At 42.1% G+C, this 22,245-nt stretch overlaps 2 protein-coding genes across 6 annotated transcripts in view; one reads left to right on the top strand and one right to left on the bottom strand.

Moving 5' to 3' along the window:
- The window catches only part of SMYD4 (SET and MYND domain containing 4), a 63,713-nt gene extending 61,378 nt beyond the window's left edge, over window positions 1-2,335 (bottom strand). Inside the window, exons 1-2 of one of the 5 annotated variants that reach the window (XM_053568654.1) lie at window positions 2,053-2,335; window positions 34-180 (exon numbers count right to left, since the gene is read on the bottom strand). In XM_053568654.1, the coding sequence (XP_053424629.1) occupies window positions 34-167 (134 nt within the window). In that variant the 5' untranslated portion in view covers window positions 168-180; window positions 2,053-2,335. Of the gene's footprint in view, window positions 1-33; window positions 189-2,052 lie in introns of those variants that run through there. The other 4 variants (XM_053568650.1, XM_053568649.1, XM_053568651.1 and 1 more) reach the window with 4 other exon arrangements.
- Window positions 2,336-2,469: 134 nt separating this feature from the next.
- Window positions 2,470-22,245, top strand: part of RPA1 (replication protein A1) — a 77,920-nt gene continuing 58,144 nt past the window's right edge. Inside the window, exons 1-4 of the mRNA XM_053568655.1 lie at window positions 2,470-2,597; window positions 9,361-9,411; window positions 10,496-10,574; window positions 11,236-11,344. Coding sequence (XP_053424630.1) covers window positions 2,565-2,597; window positions 9,361-9,411; window positions 10,496-10,574; window positions 11,236-11,344 — 272 coding nt within the window. The 5' untranslated portion in view covers window positions 2,470-2,564. The remainder of the gene's footprint in view (window positions 2,598-9,360; window positions 9,412-10,495; window positions 10,575-11,235; window positions 11,345-22,245) is intronic.

Here is a 22,245-nt window from a genome sequence, read left to right as displayed (position 1 = left end):
AGATATCCCTGGTTAAAACTTCCATTCACTTACTGAAGAAGTGAAGAGGACTGAAGAAAGAGATCCCTCAAAGTCTCTGCTGTAGAAATTGTGAACTGAATGGATGTTGGGAGTAAAGACCACTTCTGAAGTAAGTATGATTTCCACTCATCCACAGGCAGATCCATGCTACTTTTAGATCTGTAAAACTGAATAAGAAAATAAGAATTCAGATTTCTGCAAAGGCACAATTTTAGAAAAATCAAGATTGCATTCAAGCAAACATCAAGCAATAAACTCCATTCTGATAGGCTTTTTCTGTAGTTTATACTCTGAGGAAAAATCCATATTCTCTCTTGCCCATTCACTCATCTTTTCCATTCAGAAATACTGTATTTAGTGGAAGCCTACTCCATTCCAGGAACCATGCTAAGTGACGGTTATGCAAAGACAAATCGCATCCGACTGCCCTCTGTCCCAGTTGTTCAAGTCCAAAATCCAAGAGACATGCCAGACTTTTCAATTCATCCGAGTAACTATAAAGTTAACAAATATTTCTCTTACATAGTTCAGTGTTCTTTTTTTTTTTTTTTGGTAGAGACAGAGTCTCACTTTATGGCCCTCGGTAGTGTGCCATGGCCTCACACAGCTCACAGCAACCTCCAACTCCTGGGCTCAAGCGATTCTCTTGCCTCAGCCTCCCGAGTAGCTGGGACTACAGGCGCCCACCACAACGCCCGGCTATTTCAGTGTTCTTTTTCAATCTGAGGTCATTCCTTCAGTTCAAGCCCTCACCATCTCTTGTCTGGCTTTTTTTTTTTTTTTAAGAGACTGGGTCTGCTCTGTCTCCCAGGCTGGAGTATGCCCAATCCTAGCATACTGTATCTTGAACTCTGGACTTAAGACATCCTCCTGCCTCAGCTTCCTGAGTAGCTAGGACTACAGGTATGAGCTACCACAACTGGTGTTGCTTTGTTGCTCATGCTAGTCAGAACTCCTGGGCTCAAGTGATCCTTTTGCTTCCCATTCCTAGAGTGCTGGGATTACAGGTGTGAGCCACAGCCTTTCTTTTCTTTTTGTTCTGAGACAGGGTCTCACTCTGCTGCATGGGATGGAGTGCTGTGGCTTATCATAGCACACTGCAACCTCAAACTCCTGGGCTGAAGCAATGCTCATGCCTCAGTCTCTCAGTAGCTAGGACTATAGATTTGCATCTCCCAGCTAATTAAAAAAAAAAAAGATAAGAGTCTCACTTTGTCACCCTTGGTAGAGTGCCGTGGCATCACAGCTCACAGCAACCTCCAACTCTTGGGCTCAAGCAATTCTCTTGCTTCAGTCTCTCAAGTAGCTGGGACTACAGGCAATGACTGACTATTTTTAGAGACTGGGTCTCACACTTGCTCAGGCTGATCTCAAACCTGTGAGCTCAGGGCAATCCACCTGCCTCAGCCTCCCAGAGTGCTCGGATTACAAGTGTGAGCCACTGGGCCTGGTTTTTCAAATTTTTTTGTAGAGGCAGGGTCTCTCTATATGGCACAGGCTTAACTTGCACTTTAGGCCTCAAGTGATCCTCGGGTCTCTGCCTCCGCCTCCCAAAGTGCTGGAATAACAGATGTGAGTCACTGCACTCCGTCTCATCATCCCGCCTTCTTTCAATCCAACCTTCACACTGTCACAGATGTCAGTCCTCTGCCTTAAATTCATCAGTGCTCCTCTTAGCATATAGGGAAGGCCAGTACAAATCTGTCATTATTTGACCCCTGATTTACTTTCTAATTCTCAAGTCCCACTTCTTTGTACCCTAACATACAGTTACTCATTGTTATCCTCATCTTTTCAGCAACATCCCTATCTTCATTTGCAGTCCACCGGGCAAACTTCTACACATCCTTCGACTTGGTTCACATGGTGCCTCCCTTGAGGGTCTATCTGTGATTCCTGCCCAGTTGGGTCCTGTACCACGTCTATTTTGTGTTAGGGCTACTTACAACAGAACAACCCCTACCCCCTCCCACTCCTCCACCCCCCACAGAAGGTGCTCTCCTCTGAGGGCGAGAACCGGGTTTCATTTACCTTTAAAGGCCCCTACAGTGCCAAGCTCACGTCTTGGCAGCAGCTGTAAATCAGCACTAGGTTGCTGACCGAACCAAGTCACTGCTCTATTTTTAGCAGCAGAGTCGTAGGAAACTAATTCCCTGGGCCACCAGTCCGTCTACTCGCCAAAGACCGAGAGGTACACACACCCAGTGACCGCTCAGAAAGGCTCCGGAACTGGGGCGCTGGCACCGTAAGCCGCATCCGCTTCAGCCTTGGCGCGCCGCTCGACTGGGTGCTCCGCCCACCCGCCCAGCTATCCGGCGACTAGGCCTGGAACCCCTTAAGGTGCAGGTCACGTGGGCCTCTTGCCTCGCCTAGGCCAATGCGGAGTCTGTTCCCCTCCTAGGCCCGCCCCTGTGTCGAGCGCACGTAAAGGGCGGAGGTGGCGTGCGCAACTGCTCGGCCAATAGGTGTGCAGCGCGCGGGACCCCGGTAGTGAAGCCCGGGCTGCCGAGGTGCCAGAGCGCGGGAGTTAGTGCTGCCGAGCCATGGTTGGCCAACTGAGCGAAGGGGCCATTGCGGTAAGGAGACTCCTGGGAGCCTGGCCGGCGGGCCCGAGTGGCTGCGGCCCGGAGCTGTACTGAGTAGAGAACAGGCTGGGGAGCCGGGGCGATGTGGAGAGAACACGAGAGGAGATGGAGAGGGGCGGTGGGGGAGCCGCTGGAGGTCTCCCTGGTCTCCTAACCTTCATCTCAAAAGAGTCTTGGGATTGTCTTTTAAACATGCTCACGTTTTTCCTGCTTAAGACAACAGATGTTCTCTGTACCCTCTTTCTTATCTGCAGCCACTCTTTGTCTCTGCCCCTTCGCCCAGGCGCACCCCAACTTCTCTAGTCCATTTTCAGCATTTCATTTTCTCACCACCGGTTAACTCTTTACTCCACTAAATCAGTCATTCTCCTGATCGCTATTCAAAGAAGTCTGGCCAAAGTTACCAGTGACCTCCAACTCGCTAAATCCAACAGATACTTTTCAGGTTTTCAGCTTATCAGAGTTCTCAGCAACGTTTGAGCCTGTTGAGCCTTGCTTCGTTCTGAGAACGCCCTCTTCTTTTGGTTTCAGAGGCTCAGTCTTCCCATATCCTTTGCAGGGCCCTCTTTGTGAATTTTTGTTGGCTGAGACTTGACTGGCTGGAGGCTCGGCTGGAGGCCCTCTTCTCCAAGGGCAATTTCATTACCATCTTTGTGTCAATTGCTCATAAATTTACTTGTGCCTAGTCACCTTTACTCAAAAGGACAAACTTTAATAATCTGCCTATTCCATGATATCTCAAAGGCATCTTAAATTCAACATATACCAAAGTAAATCCATTATCTTTCCCAAGTCTGGGCCTCTTGATGATTTCCATCTTGATGATCTCCATCTTGATGAATGGCACCATTATCTGTTAAGCTGTGCTAGCCAAAAATTGAGAAATCATTCCTTCTACATTCTCCATCCCTCCAGGTGTCCAGTCCATCACCAAGTGAAGTATATTTTACTTTCACATGGCTCTTTTATTTTTTTAATATTTATTTATTTATTTTGGAGACGGAGTCTCACTCTGTTGCCCTTGTTAGAGTGCAGTAGTGTCACAGCTCACAGCAACCAACACCAACTCTTGGGCTTAAGCGATTCCCTTGCCTCAGCCTCCCAAGTAGCTGGGGACTACAGGCACCTGCCACAATGCCCAGCTTTTTTTTTTTTTTTTTTAATTTGTTGTTGTTGTTGTTGCAGTTGTTATTGCTGTTTTAGCTGGCTGGGGTTGGGTTCTAACCTGCCACCCTTGGTATATGGATCTGGTGCCCTACCCACGGAGCCACAGGCACCGCCCCCCCACATGGATCTTTTAAATCCACTTACTTCTCTTATGTCCACACTGGCATCATCATTTCTTGCTGGGGCTATACACATCTATTCATGTCTATCCTCCCACTGTTCCCATCATGCATATTCCCACTTGTTCTTGCCTTCTCTTAAGTTAAATTTAAATTATTATTAATTTAAATTTCTGATATTTGCCATGTTCTTGCCTTTCACAGGGCCTTTTGAATATTTTCCCTCTGCTTGCTCCCTGAGTGGTTCTTTACTTCCTCCATTACTGGCTAATATAATCTTCAAATCTCAGCTCTTTTGTTACTTCCGTAGACTTCCTTACTAGATTAAGTCCCTTTACTTTGATACTCTAATTCCTGTTCGTTCATTTATTAGTTATTACTTTGGGTAAGATAGTAATCTGTTTTCATCTTCTGTAAAATTAATGATACTGATTACATAAGATTAGCCGGAGGATTGAGTTATTACGTTTAAAGTGCTTAGCCCATTGTCTTATACATAGTAAAATCTTAGTATATGTTACTTATTACTAATAATTACAGGTATAATTTTACATTTATTTGTTGATTTGGTTAATAGCAGTTATTTTCTGTTTCCTCCACTAGATCATTAATTCCATGAGGCCCTCAATCTTGCCTGTTTTTTTTTGCTTAGTGTACAATCCGTAATACTTAGAGCAGTGCTGGCAAATTTTAGGAGGCAAATAAATTTTGCTAGTTGCATGAATGAATGAGGCAGTAGAAAGAAAAGGAAAGGTGAATGAGGAAGAAAAGCAGCTTGGTGGTACCCAAAATAGGAAGGGGATGAAGAAGAGCCATTGTTGGAGTCAAGTGAATTTTTTTTCTTCTTCTTTTTTTTTTGAGACAGTCTCACTTTGTCAACCTTGGTAGAGTTCTGTGGCATCACAGCTCACAGCAACCTCAAACTCTTGGGCTCAAGTGATTCGCTTGCCTCAGCCTCCCAAGAAGCTGGGACTACAGGTACCTGTGAGACGAGGTCTCTTGCTCAGGCTGGTCTCTGAACTCATGAGCTCAGGTAGTCCACCCACTTGGGCCTCCCTGAGTGCTGGTGTTGTGCCCAGATCTCGAAATTCCCTCACAAAGACCACAGAGGAGCCAAGTCCGATGCAAAAGCAAAAGAGCCTTTTATTGCAAGCTCGAGCTTGGGCTCCCGGGGGCTCCGCTGCAATGGATCCGAGCCAGGAGCCTCGAGCTGTGGAGCAGGGGGTTCTTATAGTCTGGCTCAGTGGGTGAGCGTGCACAGCTTGAAAGAAAGGGGGCGCTTCTGGATTGGTTAGGTGAGGGTCCCTGGTTGGTGGGCGGTTGTCTTATGATTTCGGGGAATTGCCTGGGCTTGCCTGGGCTTGTTTGGAAAGTGAAACTTACTGAGTGAAATAGTGAAATGGCCGGGAAAGCGAAACTTAGTTTTTAAGGTGGCGATGGTCTGTTTCTTTCACTGGGATTACAGATATGAGCCACTGAGCCCAACCCAAGTGAATATCTGAATAAATTAGAAATGTATACATGCTGAAAACTGGGAAGTGATTGTATACTGTAGTCCTCAAAGCTGCTCCCCGGTATCTTTAAGGCAAATTAGGAATGGTTCTTCACTTTAAAAAAGAATGATTACAAGCTGGATAGGAGGATTGTTTGAGGCTAGGAGTTTGAAACTTGCCTTGGCTATAGCTAAGTCTCTACAAAAAATAAAAAAGTTAGCTGGGTGTGGTGGTATGTGCCTGTAGTCCTAGCTACTAGGGACTTTAAACCCATTTCCAGTGTAAATGAAGTATTACTTGGGTTTTGTTCATAAATAAAGGAAATTTTCATGTTTGTGGTGATGGAGTGAGTATAGAGAATGGGAGAGATTATGCGTGGAACTATTGTGGTAAATAGAATAAGTAGCATTTGTATCTTAAGTAGTTGGGTTATAGAACGAAAGGAACTAATACCCTTTTTTTTTTTTTGAGGCAGAGTCTCGGTAGAGTGCTGTGGCTTAACAGCTCACAGCAACCTCAAACTCTTGGGTTTAAGCCATTCTCTTGCCTCAGCCTCCCAAGTAGCTGGGACTACAGGCTCCCGCCATGACGCCCAGCTATTTTTTGGTTGTAGTTGTCATTGTTTTAGCTGGCCTGGGCTGGATTCAAACCTGCCTGCCTCTGTGTATGTGGCCGATGCCCTACCCACTGAGCTACTGGCGCCTCCAGGAACTAATACTCTTGACCATTTCCAAAGTGGTAGATACTTCATAATGATCAGTACTTAAGTAACTCTAATAAGGAAGATTTGTATTGTTATCCTCACTTTATAGGTGAAGAAATTCAAGTGCAGAGAGGTTAAATAATCTGTCCCTGGGGTGAAGGTTTGAATGTGTGCCCTTGTCTATTCTGTTGCCTTGTATTTTTAGTAACATTAATTTGGAAATTTTAAGGCAACTTTATCTTGATTGTGTATGTCATACTATGTGTCCTGGAAAATATTAATCTTAACAGTTAATATTTATGATGATACATTTTAAACTTAAAAGATTAATAAGGTAATACATGCATGTGGTTTAAAATCAAATAGAACAAGGTGGTGCCTGTGGCTCAAAAGAGTAGGTGCCAGCCCCACATGCTGGAGGTGCTGGGTTCAAACCCAACCCTGGCCAAAACTGCAAAAAAAAAAAAATCAAATAGAACAGAAAGGTGTTTACTATAATGTAGGACCTTCTGCCCTACTTTGCCTAGTTCTGTTCCATAGAAACAACTATTTTTTATAAAAAAACATCACCTTCATTGAAGTTCCATTTACACATAACAAAATACACCTCTTTTCAGTGTATGGTTTGATGAGTTTTTACAAATATGATGCACCCCTGTAATCATACCATCCCAATCAAGATCTAGAACATTTCCGTCACCCCACATAATTTTCTTCCTGCTCCTTCCCCACCCCCTACCCTCACCCTAGGCAAACACTGTTCTGGTTTCAATCACTATAGGTTAGTTTTGACCATTCTAAAACTTCATAAAAAATGGATTCAAGTAAAAAAAAAAAAAAATGGATTCAAGTAAGATTTATCCTTTTATGTATAGCTTCTTTCAGCTAACAGTATTTGAGATCTGTCCATGTTTTAGTAGTTTTCACCTTGTGTTGCTGGGTAATATGTTTTTGTATGTTGGTTCTCACCCACAGGAACTGTATTAAAGGGTTGCGGCCCTAGGAAGGTTGAGAACCACTGCTATAACACAATTTATTTGTTTCTTTTCTTTCCTCGTTTTTTTTTTTTTTTTTTCAGAGACAGAGTCTTCACTTTATCGCCCTCGGTAGAGTGGTGTGATATCACAGCTCACAGTAGCCACAGTAGACTCTCTTGCCTCAGCCTCCTGAGTAGCCAGGACTACAGGCATGCATGCCCAGCTAATTTTAAACAATTTTTTTAAAACAGAGTCTTGTTATGTTGTTCAGGCTGGTCTCAAATTCCTGGACTCATGTGATCCTCTCACCTAGTGAGCTGCCACACTCAGCCATCTTTTTGATTTTGACTATTCTAGTGATTGTATACCTCATAGTGGTTTTAGTTTGTATTTCCTTGATGACTAATGATGTTAAGCATCTTTTCATATACTTACTGGTCATTTGCATATCTTTTATGAAGTATCTGTTCAAATCTTTTGTCCACAGCGCCGGGGGATCAGTGAGTAGGGTGCCGGCCACATACTCCAAAGGTGCCGGTCACATACACCAAAGGTGGCGGGTTCGAGCCCAGACCAGGCCTGCTAAATAACAATGACAATTACAACCAAAAAATAGCCAGGCGCTGTGGTGAGCACCTGTAGTCCTGGTTTCTTGGGAGGCTGAGGCAAGAGAATCACTTAAGCCCTAGAGTTTGAGGTTGCTGTGAGCTGTGATGCCACCTGTCTCAAAAACAAAAAACTTGAGCTATGTTTCTACTAATGAGATACAAGAATTCCTTATTCTGGATGTGTCAGGGTTTTTTCTCTTTCTTCTCTGTGTATTTGTTTTTTTTAGGTTCTTTTTTTTTTTTTTTTTCTTGAGACATAGTTTCACTTTGTTGCCCTCCATGGAGAGCTGTGCTGTCACAGCTCACAGCAACCTCCAACTCCTGGTCTTAGGCGATTCTCTTGCCTCAGCCTCCCAAGTAGCTGGGACCAAAGGCACCCGCCACAACACCTGGCTATTTTTTGTTGCAGTTTGGCCAGGGCCGGATTCAAACCCGCCACCCTTGGTATATGGGGCCGGCACCCTACCCACTGAGCTACAGGTGCTGCCTTTTTTTTGAGACAAGGTCTTACTCTTATATAAGCTGGATTGCAGTATTGTGATCATAGCTCACTGTAGCCTCAAACTCCCAGGCTCAGTAACTGGGACTACAAAGGTGTGCCACCATCTGCTGCTAATTTGTACTTTTTTTTTTTTTTTTTGTAGAGACAGAGCCTCACTTTATTGCCCTTGGTAGAGTGCTGTGGCATCACAGCTCACAGCAACCTCCAACTCCTGGGCTTAGGCAATTCTCTTGCCTCAGCCTCCTGAGTAGCTGGGATTACGGCTGCCGCCACAATGCCTGACTATTTTTTTGTTGTAGTTTGGCCCTGGGCCAGGTTTGAACCCGTCACCCTCTGTATATGGGGCCAGTGCCTACCACTGAGCCACAGGCATCGCCCAATTTGTACATTTTTTTGTAGAGATGAGGTCTCACTATGTTGCCCATGCTGGACTTGAACTCTTGGCCTCAAGTGATCCTCTTTCCCATCTTAGTCTCCCAAAGTGCTAGGATTGTAGATGTGAGCCACCACACCCAGCCTACAAATTTGATTTCTTTAATAGATATGGGGCTATATAGATTTTTTTTTTTTTTTTTGCTTTTTGTATCAATTGTGATAATTTATGTTTTTTGAGAGATTTATCTATTTTATCTCAGTTGTTTCATAAAGTTATCCCTAATATTCCCCTTGTGATCTCTTTAATAATGGCCACTGTGGGGAAATTGGTATGCTCTTATGAATAACAAGTACGTATGTAATATCTGTGTATTTTTGTTTTTGGGGGGTTTTTTTTTTGGCCAGGCTGGGTTTGAACCCGCCACCTCCGACATATGTGGCCAGTGCCCTACTCCTTTGAGCCACAGGTGCTGCCCAATACCTGTGTTTTTACATGTAGTAAGTCGCCTGGGCTCCTATAACTCAATGGTTAGAGCATCGGCCCAGTGCACTGGGGCTGGTGGGTTCGAACCCAGCCAGGCCTGGTAAACAAACAAACAAAATACATGTAATAAGTCTATTCTTGTTGGTAAGTATGTATCTCACTTTTATGATTTTTCCAGAGGGTAGACTTTGCAAATGATAGGCTCTTAATGGCCCCTTTAACATGTTATTTGTGGTTTATTCCAAATATCAAACTGTAAAAAATGCGTAAGTTTTTAATCACAATTTGATAACGTAGCTCATGATAATTTGTTTTTACTCTTTCAGGCCATCATGCAACAGGGAGACACATCCATAAAACCCATCCTCCAAGTCATTGTAAGTACCTACATGGTTTTTGTTAAATATTTTTTAGACTCATATGTAATTATCAATTATGTTTGATGAAGGACAGATTTGTTCACTTTAGAAAATTTTCACCATTGTTACAAAAAACAGGCCAGTCCACATTGTAACCCCAAGAGAGGAAGAACCAGGCCTTTTTAAAATTTGAAACGTTACCTTAGCTAAGGCTTAACCTTGGAGGTTCAGATCTAAGGCTTTGCCTCTGTGTTCTTTTCCGTGGTTGACAGATGACTGTAGTGTCACGTGTCATTACAGCTATCTCCTTATTTGCTTTCCTGCCCTGGGGTTTGTCTTGCTCAAATCTGCCACCAGAGAGAGAGATCCTCCAGAGAGATATATCTAAAATGAACTTGTCTATTTGAAATTCTTCGATTAATTTGTCATTTATTTAAAGGGTCTTCAAACTTTAGTGGGAATTTCAAAAATCAATAGAAGCAGAATTCTCCATCACATCTGCAGGGCAGGTTTTGTGTCAGGTGACCTGGAGGTTTTCTTGTTTCTCCCGTGCTGGCTGCCAGTCAGCTTAAGGTCTATGTATGGATTTCACTTCTTTTGAAAAGCTGCCTCTAATTTCCTTCAAGTTGGGATAAATGTCTCAACTCTGTCCCTTTATCATTATGTGCACATGTCACTTAAGTCTCCCCCTCTATCTCCACCCCAACTATAAGTCCCTTCAGGGAGGATTTTTTTTTCCATTTTTAGCATATTTCATATTTCATATACTGTATCTTGTGTGTATTAGGTGCCTTGTTATGTTTTTTTGTTGTTGTTATTGTTGTTAATTGCTCTTTAGCCAAATTTGAGTTAGGGGTGAGAAAATATAAAAGTGTTGTCAGCTTATTTTCTTTTCCTCTACGCTGTATTTAATAATGTCTATGGAGAGAGGTGGGTGAGAGAATCATCAATTCCAATTTTCTTTTACTTGGATTTAGGTGTCAAGAGAATGGGCAAGCAGTTTGTGTTGAACTAATGGCAAACTTGCTCTCCTGCCACTTAGGTTTACTTATTCCAGGGGCTGGGCAGACAACTGGCTAATGAATCAAGTTTTCTATCCTAGAACATCCGTCCCATTACCACAGGGAATAGTCCACCCCGCTATCGACTACTTATGAGTGATGGATTGAACACTCTGTCCTGTGAGTATGGTGTATAAATCTAAGAATTTGTGAGTCCTTAAATAATAAAAGCACACCCAGCTCTTTCATTGCAATGATTTGGGGCATTGCTAAAGTGCATATTCACTTGGCTATGCATTTCACTAAGACAGAATTGCTGCTGTCAGAGAGCATTTGAACCATAGAGTCTGATATAGTGAAAAGCCGCCACCTGGCTTAATTAATTTTTTCTAACTAGTGCTGTATATTTTCCTTTATTAATTTCCTTTAGGATGATATTGACAAACAGTGAATATGATGGGTTAGCTGTCCTATACTTACCTTCTTTGGGGTTTTATTTCTATGTTGGAAGCTTTAAAAGGGAGAAAGAGAATTTGTAGAATATGTGCTTGCTTTCTCTAGTTACAACATGAAAGACTATAACAGATATTTTTAGTCTTTGTTGTGAACCCTGAATGGTGGAAAAAATTATTTGGGGCACTTTAACAAATACGTAGTTTTAAGAGTGGCACCAGATGTTTAATGTGCAGTAAATTACACAGTTTTTCACCATGAAGAGTCTGGTTTAATTCCAGGAACATATTTAAGGTGTTATTTTTCTTTGCTAGCACAGGTGCAATTAACTTTCAGATTCATAAGACTGAAATGTTTTGGAGGCTAAAATAATTTCTGTGCTTTTCAGCTTTCATGTTGGCAACACAGTTGAACCCTCTAGTTGAGCAAGAACATTTGTCCAGCAACTGTATTTGCCAGATTAACCGATTTATTGTTAACACTCTGAAAGATGGAAGGTATGTTGTTTGTTTTTCTCTGTTTTATCATATTGCAGAATGGGAACTAGTTTTTGAGCAGAGAAGTGCATTGGATGCCAAAATTCAATTAGGGACCCCCCGCCCCTGAAAAATGCAGTGAGAATTAACAGCTATTCAGTTTGGAAGCCAGGTGACTAAAAGGAAGAGGTACATGGAAACAAATTGAAAATTTCAGAGGAGAAAATTAAAGCAGATTGTAGAACTCTTATTTCTAACTTTTTTAAGAGCACTGTTTTTAGGATTCCTTTCTAAAGTATGTTTTCTTTTTTTTTTTGTAGAGACAGAGTCTCACTTTATGGCCCTCTGTAGAGTGCCGTGGCCTCACACAGCTCACAGCAACCTCCAACTCCTGGGCTTAAGCGATTCTCTTGCCTCAGCCTCCCGAGTAGCTGGGACTACAGGCGCCCACCACAACACCCGGCTATTTTTTGGTTGCAGTTTGGCTGGGGCCGGGTTTGAACCTGCCACCCTCGGTATATGGGGCCGGTGCCTTACCGACTGAGCCACAGGCGCTGCCCCTAAAGTATGTTTTCATTAAAATAGGTTACTTGTTACGGCAAAAAATAATTATGTAATGCCGCCCTGCTTTTTTTTTAAATCTTGTTTTTATTTTAAACACTGTATTTAGCCAAAATAGAATATACTGAGCACTTACAAGGTGCTACATGCTAGAGATACAGTAATAAATAGACCATTATTCCTGTTGCTAAAAAATGCCTCCCCCCCTTTGTTGGGGAAGGCATTTTTTTCTTCTTTTAGCATTAAGGTCTCACTGTTATCTAGGCTGGAGTGCCATGGCAAGACTGGTTCACTGCAACCTTGAACTCTATGGCTCAAGCAGTCCTGCTGCCTCAGCCTTCCAAGTAGCTAGGACCACAGGTAGATACCACCATGTGTAGCTAATTTTTAAATTTTTTTTTTTTTTTTTTTTTGTAGAGACAGAGTCTCACTGTACCGCCCTCGGGTAGAGTGCCGTGGCCTCACACAGCTCACAGCAACCTCTAACTCTTGGGCTTACGCGATTCTCTTGCCTCAGCCTCCCGAGTAGCTGGGACTACAGGTGCCCGCCACAACGCCCGGCTATTTTTTTGTTGTGGTTTGGCCGGGGCCGGGTTTGAACCCGCCACCCTTGGCATATGGGGCCGGCGCCCTACTCACTGAGCCACAGGCGCTGCCCTAATTTTTAAATTTTTAAGTGGTGATGAAGTTTCACTATGTTGCTCAGGCTGGTCTTTTTTTTTTTTTTTCTGTAGAGACAGAGTCTCACTTTATGGCCCTCGGTAGAGTGCCGTGGCCTCACACAGCTCACAGCAACCTCCAACTCCTGGGCTTAAGCAATTCTCTTGCCTCAGCCTCCCAAGTAGCTGGGACTACAGGTGCCTGCCACAACGCCCGCTATTTTTTGGTTGCAGTTTGGCCGGGGCTGGGTTTGAACCTGCCACCCTCGGTATATGGGGCCAGCGCCTTACCGACTGAGCCACAGGCGCCGCCCGCTCAGGCTGGTCTTAAACTCCTGGGCCTATGCAATTCTTCAGCCTCGTCCTCCCAAAGCCCTGGAATTACAGGCATGAGCCACCATACTTGGCCTTTGATGTTTTTATTTTCAATTACGAAACACAACCAAAATACAAGAAGCAAACATGGCAACCGTTCCCATATTAGAAAGTCTTTATTAATGTATGTTACATTACTATCTGTACATTGCAAACGACATTTTCAGCTTAATATTTTTTGGTATATTTTTATCCTTCTTTTAACTTTTAGCCTTTTTGTTGTTAATTTTAGATGTCTTTTATAAATAGCATATAGTTATAAAATTCAATTTGAGATTTAATTGGGCAATTTATTCTACTTAATTTATTATTGATTCTTTTTTCTGAATTTTGTGTTTTTACTGTGTTCTTGCTTTCTTTTTTCTCTTTTCCTCTCTTTGATTGTATTCTTTTTTCTCTCCTATTGATTTGAAAGTTATACATCCTATTTCTGTCTTCATGGTAATTCTCTCTCTTTTTTTTTTTTTTTTTTTTTTGGTGCGATAGAGTCTTACTATGTCGCCCCAGGTAGAGTGCAGTAGTATCCTCATAGCTTACTGCACCCTCAAACTCCTGGCTCAAACCATCCTCCTGCCTCAGCCTCCCAAGTAGCTAGGACTGCAGGGACACATCACCATACCCAGCTAATTTTTTCTATTTTTGTAGAGACAGGGTCTTGTTCTTGTTTAGGCTGGTCTCAAGTTCCTGACCTTAGGTGATGATCCTCCTACTTTGGCCTCCCAGAGTACTGGGATTACAGATGTGAGTCACTGTACCTGGCCCATGTATACCTTTTGACCCCTCAAAACCTTAAGTACTAGTATCCTATTGTTGACTGGAGACCTCACCAATAACAAATAGTTAACACATATTTTGTATGTTATATTTTGTATTCTTATATAAAGCAAACTAGAGAAAAGAAAATGGCATTAAGTAAAATTGTAAGGAAGAGAAAATATATTTACTATACATTACGTAGAAGTGGATCATCAGAAAGGTCTTCTTCCTTTCCACGTTGAGTAGTCTGGGCAGGAGGAACAGGTATTGGTCTTATTATCTCAGGGGTGGCAGTTTGTGAGTTTTTCAAATCATCATAAATCTCCAAAAAAAATTTTCTGATATACTTATGGAGAAGAATCTATGTATAAGGGCGGTGCCTGTGGCTGAGTGGGTAAGGCACCAGCCCCATATACCGAGGGTGGCGGGTTCAAACCCGGTCCTGGCCAAACTGCAACAAAAAATAGGTGGGTGTTGTGGCGGGTGCCTGTAGTCCCAGCTACTCAGGAGGCTAAGGCAAGAGAATCACCTAAGCCCAGGAGTTGGAAGTTTCTGTGAGCTGTGATGCCATGGCACTCTACCGAGGGCGACAAAGTAAAGTTGTGTCTCAAAAAAAAAAAAAAGAATCTATGTGTAAGTGGATCTGTCTAGTTCAAACCTGTGTTATTCAAGTGTCATCTTAATGTATTGAGGATAGTGGGAGCCAGTCAAGGGAGAAATCTGTGAGGTTGGATGGGAATTGAAGGTATCAGAGCGAATGCAGAAGTTTTAAATACATACAAATAGATATAAAAATAAATAGGTTTACACTCTGGGAGGCTGAGGCGGGTAGATTGCCTGAGCAAGAGTGAGCCCCCCATCTCTAAAAATAGCTGGGCGTTTTGGTGGGTACTTGTAGTCCCAGCTACTTGGGAGGTTGAGGCAAGAGAATCTCTTGAGCCCAAGAATTTGAGTTGCTGTGAACTACGACGCCCCAGCACTCTACTGAGGGTGACAAAGTGAGACTGTCTCAAAATAAATAAATAAAAAATAAGCATAGGTATAAATGCTTCGTTTGGGTATGTGTATATGTATATATTTTTTTATGTATGTATTCCTTAGATTTGTCTACTAAGAGAGCTTTGGAGCAGCAACACCCCAATAGCCATAAACCCACTTAGCACACAGATCTTGGTTTCTGAATGCCATCTTAACTAAGGGAACCAGAACTCCTTGTAGGCTTGGAAATTACAAGATGAGCCTTGACTATCTTATTGTGCCAGAAGTAAGGAAGTTCTCAGAGAGTGATGGGACATGTGAAAAGGATAGAGAAACTGCTGGCAGGATCTTAAGCTTGCCAGATTTAGGACAACTTAAAAATCAAAACAAAGTTAGTAACAAATTGCAACCTATTGAATACAATAGAAATTTATAAGTCCATACTGAATAAATGAATACTTGGAACAGAAAGCTTTTTTGTTCTCATGGAATGCCATCTAACAAATATAGCAGAAGTGCTGTGATTAGAAAATCACCATTTGGCAACCATCATGGTAATGATTAATTTATGCAGGAAACATTAATAGGTGCTGTGTAAGTTTTCTGTGGCTTTTATAACAAATCACCACGAACTTGGTTGTTCAAAACAACGGAAATTTATAATCTCTGGAGGCCAGAAGTTGAAATCAGTTTTACTTGGTTGAAATCATGGTATCAGCAGGACTTGTCCCTGTCTGAAAGCTCTGTAGGAAAATATATCTCTTACCTCTTATAGCTTCTTGTAGCTGCTATAAACCATTCCTTTGTTAATGGCTGTGCTGCACCAATCTCTGCCTCCATGGTCACATTGCCTTCTGCGTCTGCCAGATCTGCCTCAACTTCCCTCTTTTTTTTTTCTTTTGGAGACAAAGTCTCACTCCCTTGTCCTGGATAGAGAGAGGGTGGTGGCATCATACCTCATAGCAACCTCAAATTCTCTGGCTTAAGTGATCCTCTTGCCCCAGCCTCCGGAGTAGCTGGGACTGTAGGTGCCTGCCATTATACCTGGCTAGTTTTTCTATTTTTAGTAGAGACGGGGTCTGACTTTTGCTTAGGATGGTCTCAAACTCCTGAGCTCAGGCAATCCACATGCCTCAGCCTCCCAGAGTGTGAGGATTATAAGTTTGAGCCACTACACCCAGCTTGAGCAAATTTTTCTGTGTGCTTTTCCTTAGTGCTGTTTTCTATTTCATTTATTTTTTCAATTTTAGTTTTAATTTTCACACACATAACATGTCCATGTATATATATATTTTTTTTGTAGAGACAGAGTCTCACTTTATGGCCCTCGGTAGAGTGCCGTGACCTCACACAGCTCACAGCAACCTCCAACTCCTGGGCTTAAGCGATTCTCTTGCCTCAGCCTCCCGAGTAGCTGGGACTACAGGCGCCTGCCATCCATGTATATTTTTAGTTTGCTTTAATCTTTTTTCGAATGCATCCATTGGATTAACTGAAGGTTTTCCAGCAAAATAGTAGTCAGTTTTTAAATTTCTCTGTTCTGTTCCTCAGTGTTTATAACTTAAGTGTTAAGTATATAATAGTGTCACTTTTATTTTAAACTTTTTTTTTTTTTTCAAGTAGGGTCTCACTCTGTCGCCTTGACTAGAGAGGGTAGTAGAGTCACAGCTCTCTGCAACCTCTAACTACTTCGCCTACCTCAGCCTCCTGAGTAGCTGGGACTACAGGCTTGTGCCACCACTCTTGGCTAGGATTTTAATATGTTGTAGAGTCAGGATCTTGCCATTTTGCCTGGGCTGTTCTGGAACTCCTGAGCTCAAGTGATCCTCACATAGTGGTTTCACGAAGTGCTAGGATTACCCGTGTGAACTACTATGCCCAGTCTGGTGTACCTTTAGTTCTGGTTTTTCCTTAGCTATTCAAGCTCCCTTCTTTCTGAGTCTCTTATTTTAGCAGGTCTTTTGGTTGTGGCTTATTGAATTCATAGTCTTATTTATTTTGCACATCACTTCAGGGAAGTTTGTTCCCTTTCTTAGCTTGTGCTTTCTTCTAGATGGAGACCTCTGTCTTTGCCTCCCCTGTTCCTTTCATCCTTAGACACTGTTGCGTATTCCATTGTTGCTATGTCATTCCTTTTTATTTTATTTGTGCTGAATGTGGACAGTTCTGTTCAGAGTTTCTCTTGGCTCTGACATAGTCTAGGCTAGGTACATCTTGCCAACTTCTCATGTGGGACCTGTTATCTTCCGCTCCAGGCTGCCTTTGAGTGCTTAAGTGGTGCTTTCCATCTAGTTTTCTGTCCTCCAGGGCACAGTTGTGGGAAAGGGTGGAAGCTTACTGGGATAGAGTAGTATAGTCCTTGCTGGAAAATTCTTCAAAGCCCGTCCTCTCCAGTCAAGGATACAATTCCATTCCCCTGGGTTTTGCCTTATTTCACAAAATAGGCTCAGCCTGGCAGCGTATCTTATATTCCTTCCCACCTCTGCTGTAAGCTTGTATGCAAGTCTGAGTTTATTTACTCCTTACCTTTTTTGTAGTCATTTGGGTTTATTCTAAACAGGGCTTTAGCAGTCATCCTGGTACAATTATCCTCATGTGTTCATGCTTTTATTTCTGAAGGGTATATTAGAATTAGTATTGTGGGGTCAAAGGATACTTGTTTGTAGGCAGTGTACTAGATGTAAGAAAGTGTCTATTTCTAGATAGGCAAATCCAGAGAAACAGAAATTAGATAGCAGTTCCCAGGGGTGGGCTGGGCAAATGTGAAGTGACTGATATTGGGCAGAGGGTTTCTTCTGGGGATGATAAAAATGTTCTGAAGTGGGCAGCGCCTGTGGCTCAGTCGGTAAGGCACCGGCCCCATATACCGAGGGTGGCGGGTTCAAACCCGGCCCCGGCTGAACTGCAACAAAAAAAATAGCCCGGCGTTGTGGCGGGCGCCTGTAGTCCCAGCTACTCGGGAGGCTGAGGCAAGAGAATCACTTAAGCCCAGGAGTTGGAGGTTGCTGTGAGCTGTGTGATGCCATGGCACTCTACCGAGGGCCATAAAGTGAGACTCTGTCTCTACCAAAAAAAAAAAAAAAATGTTCTAAAGTTAGGTAGAGGTGATGTTTGCACAACTCAATGCGTATACGAAATCCATGGAATTGTGTATTTAAAGGGTACATTTTATGGCATGTGAATTATATCTCAATAAAGATGGTTATTTTTAGAAAACAAACCTATTTCCTGTTAATCTTGTGAGCATACTGGGTGTTATTAATTTTTTTAAATAATTGCCAGTCATTGTTTTAATTTAAATTTCCCTGTTAGTGAGGTCAGATGTTTTCTCATCTGTTTATTGGCTATTTATAGTTATCTGAATAGCTTTTTATTGTGTATTTTGTCTATTTTTGTCCCTTTTTTCTTTTATTGGTGGGAGCTCTTTGTAAACTGGGGTATTGACTAAGTCTTTGTCCTTTGTTTCACGTATTTTATCCCACTCTATCATAGTCCATTTATGATGTTTCTTGTAATGGAATTAAAGAAATTTCCAAAAATCTAGACAGATCTGTCCATTTTTTCCCTTATGTCTTCTGGATTTGTATCTTACTTAGGAAGCTTACTGATCACGTTATAAAAATATGTTTTAGTTCTTTAGAAACTGAATTTTTAAAATAGACTTTAGTTTATCTGGGGTTTATTTTTACATAGGATTTAAGAAAGGAATCTAGGTTACTTTTTTTTTTTTTTTTTCAGATGGGTAGCACATATCGCAGAGAGCCTGTAGGCCCCAGGAAAAAGTTTAGATTTTATTCAGAATGTGAGGGAAAGCCATAGTGTTTTGATTAGGGGAGTAGCGAGTAGTGGTATGATCTGATTTAAGGTTTTAAAAGTTTCCGAGAGGTTGTCCAAGAGCTATGTGGAGAACCGATGGTTGGAAGCAAAAGTAGATAAAGAGAGAGTGTTATCTATTCTAATTTTGCCATTTTTCTATTGCTGTTTGTCTGTTCCTATGTCAGTGCCATAGAGAGTTCTTATGTTTTATGGGAGAGAGGTTTGTTAACAGCTTTACTGAGATATAATTCACATACCATACAATACATCCACTTAAAATTAATATGGTTTGTATTATACTCACAGAATTACGCAACCATTATCACAAATTAATTTTAGAACATTTTATCATCCCCCCAAAAAACCACTGTACCCTTTAGCTATCATCCCTAAATCCCCTATCTTTCCCTACTAGACAACTGCTTATCTATTTTCTGTCTTTTGATATGCGTATTCTAGACATTTCATATGAATAGAATCATACAATAAGGGGCCCTTTGGTTTTTGTTTTTGGGGGTTTTTTGAGACAAGAGTCTTGCTCTGTTGCCTGGGCTAGAGCATCAGGGCTAGACTGTCAGGGCCTCAGCCTCGTTCACAGCAACCTGAGACTTCTCGGCTCAAGCAATCTTCCTGCCTCAGCCTGCCAAGTAGCTGGGACTGTAGGCGCCTGCCATAACACCTGGCTAATTTTTCTATTTTTAGTAGAGACGGGTTCTCACTCTTGCTCAGGCTGGTCTCAAATTTCTGAGTTCAAGCAATCTACCCGCCTCGGCCTCCCAGAGTGCTAGAATTACAGGTGTGAGCCTCTGCACCCGGCCTGTGTGGCCCTTTGTGACTGCCCTCTTTCTTTCATGTAGCCTAATGTGTTATGTATCACTACTTCATTCCTTTTTGTGGCTGAATAATACTCTGTTTTATGGATATATACTTTTTATGTATCTATTCATCAATTGATTGGACACTGGGTTTCCATTTGTTTGCTGTTATGAATAATGCTATAAACATTTGTGTACAACTTTTTGTGTGGACATACATTTCCATTTCTTTTATATATATTTGTCTAGGAGTGGAATTGCTAGGTCAAATGATAACTCTATGATTAACTTTTTGGGGAACTACTAGACTCTTTCACAGAAGCTACATAAGTTTACCTTCCCACTAGCAGTTTAAGAGTGTGGAGTTTTTAGCCAGGTATTGTAGCGGATGCCTGTAGTCCCAGCTACTTGGGAGACTGAAGCAAGAGAACACTTAAGCCCAAGAGTTTGAGGTTGCTGTGAGCTGTGAGGCCACAGCACTCTACCAAGGGCAACAAAGTGAGACTCTGTCTCAAAAAAAAAAAAATAGAGTGTGGAGTTTTGCTACATCCTCACCAACACTTACAATTATCTGCTATAGAGTTTCAGTTAAAGTATCTGGAGTTGGGCACAGCAGCTCATGCCTATAATTCCAGCACTTTGGGAGGCCAAGGTGGGAGGATCACTTGGGGTCAGAAGTTTAAGGCCAGCTGCCACAACATAGTAAGATCCTATCTCTGTCAAAAAATTAGAAAATTAGGCTTGGTGCCTATAGTTAACAGGCTAGGGCGCCAGCCACATACACCAGAGCTGGCGGGTTCGAACCCAGCCTGGGCCTGCCAAACAGGGATGACAACTACAACCAAAAAATAGCCGGGCGTTGTGGTGGGTGCCTGTAGTCCCAGCTACTCGGGAGGCTGAGGCAAGAGAATCACCTAAGCTCAAGAGCTGGAGGTTGCTGTGAGCTGTGATGCCCCAATACTCCACCGAGGGCGACAAAGTGAGACTCTGTCTCTTAAAAAAAAAAAAATAGCCAGACGTTGTGGTGGGCACATGTAGTCCCAGCTACTTGGGTGACTGAGGCAAAAGAATCACTTAAGCCCAAGAGTTTGAGGTTGCTGTGAGCTGTAATGACCCTGGCACTCTACCAAGGACGACAAAGTGAGACTCTGTCTCAAAAAAAATAAAAAATGAGATGTAAGGGCACATGCTTATAGAGCTGGCTACTCAGAAGACTGATAGGGAAGGATCCCTTGAGCCTATGAGCTGTGATCATGCCACTGTATTCTAGCCTTGGTGACTGTCAGGTAGTGGTCGACTCAATTAAATCTCAAAGCCAGATGTAGAGCAATAGCAAAAGTTTATTTGGCACCTTGGAAGTGGGCTGAGATTCAATAGCCTTCAGCCCAAGAGCAAGAGTGCTTATCTTTTAAAGGTTTTAGGTAGGGTAGGAGAGGGAGAGTGTTACTTTGGTGTGCTAGTGACTGTTGCCAGATATGGGTCCAGCTGGCTTCCCACTGAGGCCTTTCTGTTCCTTTCTGGTTTCGCTCCCCCTGGAGCCATCGTGGTCACTAGTTCCTCGTTCTGGCTGGGTCCCAGAAGTGGGTGGGTTCAGCAGAAGTCACTGAACAGCCAAGATTGAGTGCCTTATGCTCAAAATGGAGTGGCCTATGCTTGCTCTGTTTTTATAGTTCCTCTGACCAACCTGTCAGTGATACATCAAGGACCTGTCTCCAAAAAAAACAACTGTAGGATATTTGGTAATTTATAGGCAGTGTCCCCATCTTCCCCCTCCCCCAAATTTTTCTTGGCAGTTCTCATGTTTATTTTCCAATATAAATTTTATAATTATATTATCAAGTTCTATAAATAAAAATCTTGTTGAAATGCAAAGAATAGTATTAAATTTATATGATGCTGTCTTTTTATATAAGAAAACAGTATGCATCTATTGAAAGTCCCTTGGATTTTCTAGATACACAATTGTATAATAGTATATCCTTATTCTAAGAGTTTTGTCATTTATTTTGGCTTATGGATTTTTTCTTTTTTTTTTTTTTTCTGTTTTTGGCTGGGGCTGGGTTTGAACCTGCCACCTCCGGCATATGGGGTCAGCTCCTTACTCCTTTGAACCATAGGCACTGCCCCGGCTTATGGATTTTTTTTAACACTTAACCCTCCATTAGCCAGCACCATCAAAACATTATTGGACAATAGTGTCAGCAGGTATCTTGTTTGTTCCCTTATTTTAATGTAAGTGCTTTTAGTTTCTGTGCTCAGTATAGTGTTTATCACAAAAATACATGTGACTTTTCATGTTCAGAAAGTTTTTAGGTTCTTCTCTACTCAGGATTTTATCAGGAACGGCCGTTAACTTTTATGAAAAGCTTTTATAGTACATCTTGATATAATCATATTGTTTTTAATCCTTTAATGTAATGGATTATTTTAATAGATTATCTAATATCGAACTATTCTTTCCTTTATGCAATAAATACTGCCTTTAAAAAATCCTCTTAGCTTGCTCTCTCTTTCTCTTTTTCTTTCTTAATAAGGGAAGGTTTTTTTACCATGTTCCTGGGGAGAATCACAGAATGATTACCCAATATCCCAGTGAAGTTAGATATGTTTATACCTGTCTTTTTTGGAGGGGAGGGGAAATGAGGAGTGCAGGTAATTTTATTCAGGAGTGACAGGTGAGTTAGGGAGAACAAATGGATGGGGAAACAGTGTGACTTGTAAATTAACCTTACAGACAGGTATTGTGTTTAAAATAATTTGGGCCAGATCTGGTTGCATTCTTGATCTTCTTTCCTGCAATTTATTTATTTATTTTTTATTTTTGAAACAGAGTCTCACTATGTTGCCCTGGATAGAGTGCTGTGGTGTCACAGCTCACAGCAACTTCAAGCTCCTGGGCTTACGCAGTTCTCTTGCCTCAGCCTCCCAAGTAGCTGGGACTATAGGTGCCCACCACAGCATC

This window comes from Nycticebus coucang, chromosome 18 (assembly GCF_027406575.1).
Source record: "Nycticebus coucang isolate mNycCou1 chromosome 18, mNycCou1.pri, whole genome shotgun sequence".
Classification (NCBI taxonomy): Eukaryota; Metazoa; Chordata; class Mammalia; order Primates; family Lorisidae; genus Nycticebus; species Nycticebus coucang.
This window is presented reverse-complemented; position numbering and strand designations above follow the sequence as displayed.